General features: G+C 36.9%; 1 protein-coding gene across 1 annotated transcript in view; it reads left to right on the forward strand.

Annotated features, from left to right (window-relative positions):
* Nucleotides 1–13,698, forward strand: part of GBE1 (1,4-alpha-glucan branching enzyme 1) — a 149,446-nt gene that overhangs the window by 26,069 nt on the left and 109,679 nt on the right. The window contains exons 2-3 of the mRNA XM_030444095.1: nucleotides 4,804–4,973; nucleotides 13,259–13,374. Coding sequence (XP_030299955.1) covers nucleotides 4,804–4,973; nucleotides 13,259–13,374 — 286 coding nt within the window. The remainder of the gene's footprint in view (nucleotides 1–4,803; nucleotides 4,974–13,258; nucleotides 13,375–13,698) is intronic.

Consider the following 13,698-nt stretch of genomic DNA (forward strand, 5'->3'; position numbering starts at 1 on the left):
TGTTACTATATTTCTTAAACTGCATCTGCTTCCATTTCCATTGTAGCTTCCAGTATTGTAGATTCTAGTTGAAGAGAAGTCATAAGGACACTCCAATTGATACATTTACTTGAAGGAGCCTTTTTGATGTAGCTATTGAAATCCCATGTTCATGGGATTCAGCAGTAGGAGACACTACTGAATCTCTTGCCCTGTCTTTTCATTTGGGTAAATCTTTAATAACTCTGAGAAGACCAGAAAAGGACAGAGCAGATCTATCCTTTCTCTTGGAAAGGAAGAAATGAGCAATTTCATGTTGTCACTCACTATCTGCAGGGTAGAAAAAAAGTTGCTTTTGAATTTTTTTGCCTTTCTTGTTTGCTATTATGAGTTCTCTGCTGGGTGGTCTCTCTAGTAACTAGTAAAAAGCACTTTTTCAGTAATTGTAGAAGTAGTGGTTTAACTGCTTGAGTTCCTTATTGAAGTAAGTACTCACAGATTATTTGGATAACATTTCATTATACCCAAGTAATACTGTTTTGTCCTTTTACAAGGTGGTCAGGAAGGGAGTTAGTATTGTTGGTTGCTTGAAGAAGATCTGAAGGTTTTATGTGGAGTCCTAATTCAGTATTCTGACTTACCCTCAGACTTCTTCAACACTATGCCAAAAGTCTTATTTCATAAAGGCAGTTGAGTTATTCTTTATTTTTATGCTCTGTATTGAAGCTACTAATTGTAACTTATGCTTTTTGAATGAAGTCAGTGGTGATAGGAACTACAGAAACAGCAGGGGTTTATGTATCATGGTTACCAAATAAATAGAATGTTATTTCTTTGGATAAGAGCTATGTAGGTTTGCATTGAATTGAAAGATTTCAGGCTGACTTTTTCTCTGATAACTGTGTACTTCTACTGAATAAGGGTTAGGCCTCCTGGTATCTGTAAGACAAAACACTTGAGGCTGTTTTAGTGATAGAAATATGAGGAATAAGTGCTTACCTCAAATGTAAAACCTTGAAGTGGCTTCTGAATTAATATTGTCTTTACTCTTTCACTATGAAGCTCATTTTATTGGCAAGATACTTGTTTTCTGGATAGCCATTGTACTAATTCATGTTTGATGTTTTAATCCTGCTTCTATGGAAAGTCAGCCAATTCCTACACTTCCATTGTAAGGGTTTAAACAAAGCTGCATATAAAGCATAGGATTTGAAGCAATGCTGTGTTACAAATTATAGATGTAACAATAGGAAAAGACTGTTGTGACTCTGTTTCAAATGAAGATTACGATAATTATTGTTTCACAGTGAAATGGTGGTAGAGGAAGGGAGATATATGCTGATGTAAAAGTACTCTTCTGTCTTGTTTCAAGCCAGGCATAGGTGTCCTTTGGGAAATACCAAGATTGTGAAGTCTTTGTTTCCAGTAAGTAAGTCTGAAAAAACCCACCTGATTCTGGTAGGTTTGACAGATATGAGATGGATGTTGGAGTAGTATTGGTAAGTTTGCTTTTTGATAATAAGTCCTAGAGCAAGAAATGCACCAAAAGAAGCCTCCTTATGCTGTCTGCACTTGTGAGGTATCCTTTGTTATTACCTGTAGTAAGGGACATGGTGTATAACTTCCAGTCTCTCCAGACCTCTCCATACCTGAAGTTCTATGGGTTCTGGTTTTGTTGTATTTAGCTTTTTGTCCCAAAGGTAACAGTTGTACTTTTCAAGTCTTACCTGGGTACAATTTTTGCCTTGTAGTATCTCCTCAGTGTCAGCATTCATGAGGGGAAGTAGAACTTCCCCACTTCACACTCAAAGCCGTGAAGACCTGAAAAACATGAAGGCAGAGTCTGCCTATTGTCCTGATATTTGTATCTCTGGATGCTGGTCTTGTCTTCTTTCACATGCTCAGAATTCTACGAGGTGGTCTCACCTGTGACATGTCTCGTGTGTCCACAGTCTGCCTGACATGTGTCATATGAGTATGTATGTGTAAAGGAATATGATGTAACTAAGTGTTAAGAGAGGATCATGAAATGCAGTCTCATTGATCTAGTGTCTTAACTCTTTAACACTTGTATGCTATTAGCGAACATTATAAGTCTTTGGAATTGGTTGAAAAAACCCTTTCCCTGCCACTTTCTGTGTATAATCCTGGGGTTTCTTTGGAAGATTAAAAGAAGGTTAACAAGCTTTGTTAAAGTAGAAATGAAAGCCAAAATTTCTTTGAAGGCAAAACCTGAAGTTCCCTATATCTGAATCATGAGCATGGACTTAACTTTAAGCAGTAGCAGGACTATGCTTCTGCTGTTTTATAAACTCTGATGGGTAACCTTGTTCTCTTTCATTTCCTGAGATGATAATTTAGAGTAGTTCACAGCACAAGTAATTGTTCCATTTCAGAATCACGAGGGTTTTTTATGAACTTTGGGCAAACTAGAATCCTGCACTTGATAATTTCAGAAGGTGATTTAAATAAAATTGAAACTGAATGCTTTCTAGAATATAATCTGAAAAGACTGAGAGCACTAGTTGTTTCAATAATCATGATTTCTGCAATGATGATGTAGCAGTGATACCTGAATTAGCTTGAATTCTCACAGGCAGACTGCATATGTGCAAATTGAAGCAACATTCTTACTTCAGTATACCTAAAACTGTTACTTCTTCAAAATTTGTCCTATATAAAAAACTATTATTGTAATCATGTTTTACATCCCTGATAGACAACTTTTCTGATCTGTTTCTTTTGTTGACCTGCATACTCCAAAAAAAATAGTTTAGTTTAGCATATAATCTTGCTTGCCATTGCAAAGTGATGACTGGTCTCTTATAATGCTCATGCTCATTTCACATATTAAATATTTGAAGTCTTTTTGTTTGCCTAAACTTTGAATCTACTAAAAGTTAAAGTGAAACTGTAGATGGACTCCTAATGCTTCTGTAACAAGAATCCAAAGCTTTCAATGTGTGTGTTACTGTCTGAATTTTCTGAAAGACGTAAGTCATATAATTGCTTTCTGAAAGTCCATTTTCATCCTTCCCACTTAATAAATTTGGTCTCAGATTTTTACAGAGATTACAGCCCTTCTCTGTGACTTGCTTTTCTTCCCTATTAATAGGTCATCTCCTTTCTCTCTAGCTTGCAAAGATTTGAATGATTGGCTTTTGCTTAAAGATATGAAGTGTACCACTTTTTCCTGAATGGAGAAATACCACATCCAACCAAGGTGTCGTTTAAGCTGTGAAAATGTGTTTGTACCAAGTGTGTGCATGGGAGGCTAATTTTTAAGTTGATAAGCTATTCCAAAACCTTTTTGTATTTTAAGTATGTCAAATTAATTTCCTCAGTTAGATCTTCTGGAGTTGCAACACAGTTACCTACAGCACATGGAAAAGGGTTCTTGCTTCAGCACATGTAGTTGAAAATAATACATGTGACAGGCAGCAATTTTGAAAGAGTTTATGTATGGCTGAGGAATTGGAATTTGCAGATAGCCCTATGGTCTTGTACAATATTACTGACATATTTTAAAGGTAGCCTTAAAATCTTAAGGCTATAAAAATCAATATACTTTTTTCAAGGGGAATCCTCCAGTAATGAGTAATTTTCCCTTTATCAGATGTTGTATATTGAACTTCTGAGGCTGTTTGACTTGCTTGATGTTTCTGTATTTATACTTCATAAATCTTTCTGTGATTGCACTTGGTTAAAACTTAAGTCAGCTAGGTTTATGTATATATGCAATTAAATTTATTCTTGGAAATCTGACAAAATATTCTCCCTTGAGCACTATAAATGAAACTGATTATCAGAGCAGTAGTAGTTAGTTATGCACTTCTGAGGATTATGTGCGTGACCAAATTTTAAAAGAATAGTGCAGGTGGACAGTCAAAGTTGTGTGTTTGTGAGTATCTTGAGACATTTTCCAAATCTTGCCATTTTAAAGGTGAGCATCAATCTTCATAATAAAAAAATATGAAAGGAGATTCCCTTTGAAAGAAGTTGTAGTATTCAAAATAACCAGTAAACAAACTAGTAATGTTAAGGTTTTTTAATCCTGTACTTTGAGCTGATTAAGGACCAATTCTAAACAACTTTAAACCAAATCAGAGCTCTGTATGTTCAGAGACATGGGGTTTCTTCTAACACCTCAAAGCTTGTAATGGGAAATTTTTACAGTAGAGGTTTGGGATGTTTCAAGTCCTACTGGGCTAAGTAGAGTATGGTCCAAATAATTACTTCTATGAAGTGTTGATTTTGTTTCCCAAATCACTTCAGTGTCAGGGGACTGCAAAGTCTTACTGATGGTCTCTTTAGAGAGAGCTGCTTTTTGTAAGTACCAGATTGGTTTCTCTGTACCTCTTATGCTGTGTGCAAGATTTTTAGCATCCTGAGATGGTGTATTAAAACTGGCTGTGAGGGATGCAGCAGACCTATACAAATCTCTGTAGGAGGCCTATGCCAGATATTAATAAGATGGAATAAAGAATACCAGGATGTTCAGAGTGTGAAGTTGTCCTGTTGTGTAGTAACACAATGATTTCTTGACTGTCAATCAGGAGTTGTAGTCTTAGAATTAAAGTGGAAACTGTTCCCATGAAGTGGAGAAAATACAGATAAATGTGAAGATTTCAACTCTGCACTGTGTAACAACCATGGAAAAACTACATTGTTTTTATTTGTTGGGTTTCTTTTCTGTAGAGAACAATGAACCTGATATGATAGTGTTAGGATAGAGTGTGGCAGTCTGTGGTTTTTAATGCTCTTATACTTGTTAAAGACACTTAAGAAACTTTCTAAAAAAATCTTATTTATTTCCATTGAAAGGTATTCTCTGTTTTATAACCACTTGAAGAGCATTGAGGAAAATGAAGGAGGCCTTGATAAATTTTCAAAAAGTTACAAAAACTTTGGAGTTAACCAGTTATTGGATGGTGGAATATATTGCAAAGAGTGGGCACCAGGAGCAGAAGCAGTGTTTCTCGCAGGTGACTTCAGTAAGTACTTTTAGGAATATTTCTTTTCTCCTGTATTGTGTTTTGTAACTATACCTTCTTCATTTAAAGGCAATTTTGTAGCAATGATGACATTCTCAGTAAAAAAATTTGTGTCATGGCTTGCTGGCATAGTGGCATTTTATAACTTGAACTAAATCTTTTACTTCATGTCTCAATGGCCTAAGAACATGAGTGTTTCTTTTGTATGGTCAGTATTAGGTGCATCTTTTACTTACTGTTTTTAATACCTATAAGGCAGTAAATTTTCTTTTGTCTGTACACACTGCAGCTATATTCTGAATGATTGTAAACTACCTGAGATTATTCCTAATGTTCTACAGTTAGGGTTCTGCAAAGCTGTATGCAGAGAAAGATAACAGTAACAGGTGGGAGTCTTGATCTGCTTGAGGATAGGAAGGCTCTACAAAGGCACCTGGGTTGATGGGACAAGGCCATTCATACGAGGCTTAGGAAGGTCAAGTGCCAGGTCCTGCACTTGGGTCACCAGAGCTCCAAACAACTCTACAGACCTGGAGAAAGGTTACAGCAAAGCTGCTCAGAGGAAAAGGACCTGGGGAAGTTGGTCAGCATCAAGCTGGATATGAGCCAGCAGTGTGCCCAGGAGGCCAAGAAGTTCAACTGTACCCTGGCTTGTACCAAGAGGTGTGTGACCAGCAGGAGTAGGGAAGTGTTTGTCTCCTTGTACTCATCATTGGTAAGGCAGCACCTCAAAATCTATGCTCAGTTTTAGGCCACCCACTAGAAGAAGTACATTGAGATGCTAGTGAAGAAATGTCCAGAGAAGGGCAGTGGAAGCTGGTGAAGGGTCTAGAGCACAAATCTTGAGGAATGGCTGAAGGAACTGGGGTTGTTTGGTCTTGATAAAAGGAGGCTGAGGGAAGGCCTAGTAGCTCTCAACAACTACCTGAAAGGAGGCTGTAGCAAGGTGGGCATTGATCTCTTCTCCCAAATAACAAGTGACAGGACAAAAGGAAATGGCCTCAAGTTGTTCCAGGGCAGGTTTAGATTGAATCGCAGGAAAAAAAATTTACTGGAAGGGTTGTCAGGAACTGCAGGAGGCTGCCCAGGGAAGTGGCTCAGTCACTATCGCCAGAGGTATTTAAAGGATGCGGTGCTCAGGAACATTTAGTGGTTGACTTAGCAGTGTGCTAAATTAAGGGTTGGACTTGATAACTTTAGTGGTCTTTTCCAATCAATGATTCTATAAATAGAACAAAAAAAGTTTAATTATTCATACTATATATCAATTTTGAAACAAAGTCCTAAAATACAGCTCTTAGTTGTCAGCGATTCTTATTTTCTCTTTCAGAACTGAATGAGGCAATCTATGTTCACTATTCATGGGCATAATTTGAATCTGTAGACTATGATTGTACTTAAAACAATACTTTATTTGTAATGCAGAAGACACAGATAAGTCAGTGCAACACTATTTTGATATGATTAAACTAGTGAATGATAGAGTAACTTTGCTTGAGTTACTCTCTTTGGGGGTATTAAAGAGTAATAAACAATTGTCTATTACTCTCTAATTACAAATGTCTAATGTTGACATTGATAATTAGGTTAGTGCAGTACTTGAATTTTAATTTGATATGTCCTGATTCAAAACTGAATAGTGAATCACTATGTAGTTCACCTATTGCTAAATTATATTGATGCCAACTATCAAAATTGATAACACCGAGATGAGTATATTTTAATCGCTCAACTTCATATGTATAAAACCAAAGAAAATTCTCCTCACACTTCTTCTCTGCGACCCCACCCATTGCTCAAGGTTTTTTGTGATTTGATAGATACAATAGTGTAAGTTGCAGACTAGAATTTTTGATTTAAATGTGTTTCAATAAACTGATATTTTAAAAACAGACTTCTAATGAAATTAATAACCTGATATTTTAAAAAGAAGATAAAACTTATAAATTGTCTTGTTGGGCTGGAGGGGGCAGTATACATGTACAAGAGAACAATACCTAAAAAATGGAATGGTCTTCTAAACTTCATTTGAAATATTTCATGTAGTAGTCATATGAAGCAGAAATTATGGGCTAATATCCTAGAGCTGTTGTATCTAAATTTTAATGAAATGTGGCAGTAAGAATTCAAAAGACTAAAAAGAAATTCACTTTAATGTGGAAAAAACTGCGTTTGTCCTTTATATCGTATTCATCAGTCATACTAAAGTATTCATTCCCAATAGGGAAGATAATGTACTCAGCCTAGAGGAATGAAAGATTGTCATTCAATTCAGATGAGCTTTAATAATATTCTGATGAGAAATTGGGTTGCAAAACCCTAAGATTTAGATTCAGGTTGCTACAGATATGTTTAATTAAAATTGAATCCCTTTAACCTTTCTTTAAGTTTTCAAACAGGTTGAAGTCTCAAACTAAATTTATGATTATATTGTATTTAAATTGAACATCAGGTTTTTTTATAAAACTCATCTTTTTTTATAAAAGGAACTGTAATTAAAGCATTTGGGGAAGTGCAAAGTTTTTCACAAAGAAACAAACATGGAACTTAAAGCAGCTCTTTTAGGTTTTAAACTGAAGTACAGTATATAAAATATAAAAACAGATCATGCGTTATTTCTTTAGTTCACTTCTAGGCACATGGATAGCAGTGTTTTTTTGTAATGTTTTACTTAATACAAAAGTATTGTCTGTGAATCTCTTAAATGTTTGGAAAGACTCAACTAATGACACAAAATACTAGTCCCTGCTATTTAATCTGGTAAGTTTCTGAGGATCAAAAAGTAGAAAAATAATTACAAGTCCATGCTAAGTTACAAAGAACATGAATGCCTTTCAGAATTTATAGCTAAACAGATAGTTGGTAATAGCTGTATTATGTACTGTGCTCAAGAGAAACATGAATAATTTATTTCTCTAACTATATACATGTGAAACATCAGTCCTGCAAAGTTGTGAATTAATTTTATGCCTTATAGTGAACAATAAGAGCTTTGTTTTGGGATTTTGACCCAAATTGTGGTATTCTTATGCTTCATTTGGAGATGCTTCTAATGAATGGGATAGCTGCTATTTCTAAAACAATTATTTGTATCACAGCATTCTGGAAAAAGCTAGAATCCAGTAATAGACCACAAATCTGCAAATTCATATTTGGACTAGAGAATGAGAAAACACAAATTAAAGATCCCAATGCTTTTGAGTTCAAGTTCTGTCTCTTTAAAAACTCTAATTGGAAAGGAAAAGATTATATCTGTTGGTATTCCGATATGATGCTTTATCTGTAAACTATTAAATAAGCATCCAAAACCCATTAAAATTTCTCAATTGGTACTTTTAGCATCTCAGTAAAACAAATGTATGTGGCAGTTAGCTGAATTCCTGGGACAAGTATCAACATCATGGCTACCTTAAAACCTCTCTGTGATAACACTGTGGAATACTGTCAGTTTACTGCTTCTTCACAATCAAGTATTTCAAAACAAGTCACTGAACTGCAAGTTTTAAGGGTAACCCGGAGAATTTGTTTGGGCATTGGAAAACTCAGGTGTATTTGGCCACACAAAGTCTCACTGGGTTACCTGTAAACAATATTTTAATTGAAAAAAAAAAGTTACTGGCTTTAAGGAACTTGAAAGAATAAGTCCTGCACACGCTAATTTGGAAGTAAGTTTTTGATATAATTCCTTGGTATACTTGTGATTTCTGTTCTTTTGTTCAGTTTTTTGTTTCCCCTCCCTCTTTCCCAGGTAACATTAGATCTAATATGCTGGAATTTGTTTGTTTTTGTTTCTGCTTCCTTTTTCTTGTATTAGTGGGGAAGGTTTCTGCTTGGGCTGGAGGGTAGAGGGGAAAGAGTGGGCAGGTTAGTTTTTGGTGGGAGGTTTGTTATTCATACTCCTACAGGCTTCCTTCAGTGTGAAGGAAGGGGAACTTAAGTCACAGCCCTCATTATTTGGATATCTGACAGCTTATTGCAAGCTTCTGATATCTTAGTATGATTTTATTTTTCTGTAGTTGACTCAGAACTTTTACCTAAATGGATTCTTGATACTACTATGATATGAACTTCTTGCAACTTCTTGCTAGTTTCTTCAAAGGTTTTTATAGAAAACAACCTAGATTTCACAAGTAAAGTCAAATAGTGCTGTACTTCCGTGGCTGCAGGTGACTGAAGGCAGTAGACTGAAGTACAAGCTGCTATTAATATCTAGGGAGACATCCTTTCTGAGAATTAATGACAATTGGTTTTGTTAGAATTTGTTTTTAAGCATTATTTCAATTTTTAAGATTATTTCAATGACCCTGCTATTGAGCTGGATATCAACCCTGGACTGAGTTGGATATCAAGCAATGTAGAAGGAAGGCCCAATTGGCTAGTGTATATGACAGTATAGTGTCCTTAGATAGTATCTCAATTTTTGTTCTGATTTTGTATTCCAAGGAAATGTTATAAGAGTATTTTGTAGGATAGTGGGATTTTTGATGTCCCTTCCCTTGTCTGAACTGCTGTTTGCCTGATATCTTTATCAAGGACCCTGTCTGAATCCTTGCTGAACACCATATTCTCTCTGAGCATCTTTTCCCCTAAGAGTTGAGATTATTGCACTTTAGAATTCAACCTCAGTTTATGAAGTTTTCTCACTTTGGAGAATATATTTACAACACTGCACTGCTGTATCATCTCTTACATTGGAACAAGTGAATGATTTGGTCATGATGCAAGAAGTCCTTTCTCCTTTGAGAAGCAAGAGCAATATTAATTTCTGAAACGAAACTTCAAATTGAGCTGTGAGCCTAAGAGCTCTATGGCTAATACTTGCTGTTTGATTTAAGATTTAGCTAGAATTACTGCATTTAAATTGATTTTTAATGACAAATGGTAGAATCTAAGCCATTATAGCTTCAAATTTATTTCTAGATTAAAGCTCAGTTCATGATTATTTGGCATGCTAAGGGTGCAGTTCTGAGCAAGAAGTTCCCTTGTGCCTCATGTTGCTGAGGCAGGATGTAATGTTTAAATAGTTGGATGGTTTGGGGAGATCTAATCACAGAGATGAGTAACTAAAAGTACCAGGCAATTCAAGATGTCCTCTGTGTTGTATTAAGACATATCTGGGGCCTGGACTTTTGTATAGAAGCTCTTGTCTTTGTGTGTGGCCAGGTGTCATTTTTCCATAGAACTTATCCAAGCTGATTATTTGAACTTCTGCTGGTAATCTTAGCCTTTTTCTGTTTGTAGCTGTTGTTAGAGTTTAAGTCTCTGCTGTCAAACAAAAATATTACCCTTCTTTTAATTTTTATTTTAAATTTCTCAATGGTCTGCTATTCAGTTTTTTTTAATGGTTTGTTTGGTTTGGTTTTTTTCCCCCTAGGCATTTTTTGCTATGTTATGCTGAAAAATCTGAAAATTGAGCAGTAAAACTGAGAGAAGCCTGAGCTGCTTGCTCTTTGAAGGAAGCCTTCAATTTTCAGGGCATTTTAAATTTTATCCCACTTGATTTAATGGAAAGCAATATTTTCTATTATAGCCTTCTTAAATTAGTTCCTCTCTAGGGGTAAGTAGTAAACAATGGTTTTAAATAAGACCATCTGGGATAGATGCATTGCATTTATTCTTATGTCATGAACCATGGGCACCCAGTCTTAAAGGAGTGTGGCTGAGAAGAGGAAGGATTAACAGAACAGAAGATTTCTGCTTATGAAGTGGAGGGGAATGTGTAAGCAACTTGGGCAGAACTGTTAAAGCTGCTTATGGAGAGCAGAGATGCTTAAATGATTTTAGACATGTAGGCATTCCCCCACTAGTAGAGGGAAGAGTTTGTTGTAACTAGGGTCATGAGACTTTTTTTGGAATAAGGTAAGAATTCAGTGTTCTTGATGTATGTAATCAAATCAGTTTCAGGCAGTTTCCCCAAGTGAGTTTTCTGGATGCTGGGCCTAACACTTTTCCTGTAACTTTTTATTTTGCATGGAATTAGCAAGTCATCACCTGATATATTTTGTTTAGTTCATGCATTATAATAAGATGATGGAATAGGAAAGAGCTTCACAGAAAAGACAATGAAGATGATATATTTGTGAGGGAGAGAAGGTTGGAAGAGTTGGTAGTATTACAGATTTGTCATGGTTGGAAAGTACTCTTAAGATCACTGCATCCAACTGTCAAGATACTCCTCCTCCCCCAATAAATAAAATATTTATCTATATCACTAGGCCCATTAGAGCATATCCATAAGTGTCTTATCTACATGGTTTTTAAGTATTTCCAGGAAGAGTGACTCTACCATCGCCCTAGGCAGCCTGTACCAGAGCCTAACTCCTCAGTAAAGATTTTTCCTAATATCTTGTCTAAACCTCCCCTGTGCAACCTCAGGCCATTTCCTTTAGTCCTGTTACTTACTTGAAGAGGCTAGCACCTGCTTCCCTACAACCTCCTTTCAGGTAGTTGTAAAGAGAAATAAGGTCTCTTCCAAACTTGAACATTCCAAATGCTCTCACAGGACTCGGATGCTCCAGCCTTTTGATCATCTCTGTGGCCCTCCTCTGAACTTGCTCCAGCAGGTCCATGTCCTTCTTGTGCTGAGCACTTTAGAGCTTCTATTGATTCATTCCCAACCTCCACTCCTAGGAGCCATCCCACTGAATCTAGGTGATGCTAATAACATTGTAGCCTTTGTTTTACTAGCTATTATAAGTTTGTCTGCAGTTTCCCCTTTTATTTTTCTTATTTTATATACTTAATGAGTGCTATTAAAAGGACACCAACTTCTCCAAATAAGAGGCAGTGAGCAATGTGCATTTTCAAACCTGACTGAACCATTCAACTTATGCAGGTTATTTTTTTGGTTGTTTTCTCCATTTCTCTATAGAGTCAACAGCTGCTTAGTTTTTTGCTTAGTGCTGTAATAATTATTTCTTCTGGAGTGTTTAAGGGTGGTGAGATTTTTTGTTTTAAATCTACATTAAGCATTACTTTTCAGCTATTAATTTTCATACCACCATGATTTTGTGGTACTAACATCAGTAGTGTGTTTTTGGGGGAGCATGTTGTTTTGTTTTTTCTTGAAGTAGGTAAAGTAAAAGCAATTTAATCATTATCAACTTATAGTTGGACTATGGTTTTCTAGTTGCCCTGGTTTAGGGCCAGCTGGGATCAACCAGGTTTCCACTCGCTCACCCCTACTATGGAATGGGGTGAACAAATCCACCTAGAGACTCATTAATCAACACAAGGAGGGAGGGGTTTCTGTTCCCCAGTCACACTACTGGATAAAACATACTCAACTGGGGAAGAAAATATTGATTTAATCTACCAGGAGAAAGAGAGAACAAGACCACATCTTGATACCTTCCCCTGTGCTCCCTTCTTTCCATGTCTGAATTACTTCACACTTGCCTCCCCCTCAATGGCACAGGGGGATGAGGAGTTGGGGGTTTAGGGTCAGTTCACCACACGCTGTTTCTGCTGCTCCTTCCTTCTCAGGGGGGAGGACTCCTCACAGTCTTCCCCCTCTCTAATGTGGGGTCCCTCTCATAGTAGAGTCCTTCACAAAGCCCTCCAAAATTAATTGTTCCTCCCAGGTACATTTCCTCAGGAACAGACTGCTCCAGTGTGAGGTGCCCACAGAGTCACACTCTCCTTCAGGAGCAGTCAGCTTCCCTGGGGCAGGGTCCACAGCTGCAGATCCACAGCTGCCCCTCTCTGTGATCCTGCACAGGCTGCAGCTCCACATCTCCCCAGCATGCTCCTCCATGGGTTGCAGGAGGACATCCTGACATCTTGCCACAGGCTGCAGGAAAATCTCTGCCGAGGCACCTTCTCCCCCTCTTTCCTCACTGACCTCTTTACTCTGGCATTGCTCTCCCCTCCTCTTCTTCTCTGTTGTTCTGCAGGTCTTTTTTTTTTATTATTATTCCTCTCCCCAACTTTCATTTTCTCTTTCTTGAACATGTTTCTTGCAGAGTGCATCCACCTTCCCATATCTTCTCAGACTTGGCCAGAGGCAGAGCCAGCATTGGAACGGGGGGAGCTTCCTGCAGCTTCTGTCAGGAGCCACTCCTGTGGCCTCCCTGCTTCCAAAAGATGGCTGCACTAACCCAACACTAGTGAAAATCTTGCATGCCATTAAACCCATTTTGAAACGTGTATGGTAGTATCTCATATAAAAGTATTTGTGTCTGTTGCCACTGAAGTTTATTCTGTAAAATATGGAAAATAGTTATATGAATTGTAATTGGACACATTTTAAGATACATATTCTTGGATCATTTCTTGTATTGCAGATGAATGGAATCCATTTTCTCATCCATATAAGAAGTTGGAATATGGGAAGTGGGAGTTGTTCATTCCACCTCGACAAGATGGTTGTCCTTCTGTGCCCCATGGATCAAAACTAAAGGTGTTGGTTTTAGACTTACTTGGTTCCATTCTTGTAACCCTTCTTGCTGAATTGTTCTTTTTTTTTCTCTATTAATTAACTTTATCTTTTAATTATTCTAAGAAGCACAATCAGTTTATCTGCTACTGCAAAATGATGTCAATGAGTGAAACATGAACGTTTTGCACTCTTCATGATGCTTAGGAATAGGCATATGTGACTGAAATGCAGATACCGTGTATTGTGTGACCTTAAAAGATGAAAACAATGTTTACATCACTGATATGAAAAATGAGAGAATATACAGGTAGTCTTTGTCTTTGCAGCTTCTTGAGATCAAGATCC

The sequence above is a fragment of the Calypte anna genome, chromosome 1 (genome assembly GCF_003957555.1).
Source record: "Calypte anna isolate BGI_N300 chromosome 1, bCalAnn1_v1.p, whole genome shotgun sequence".
Lineage (NCBI taxonomy): Eukaryota > Metazoa > Chordata > Aves > Apodiformes > Trochilidae > Calypte > Calypte anna.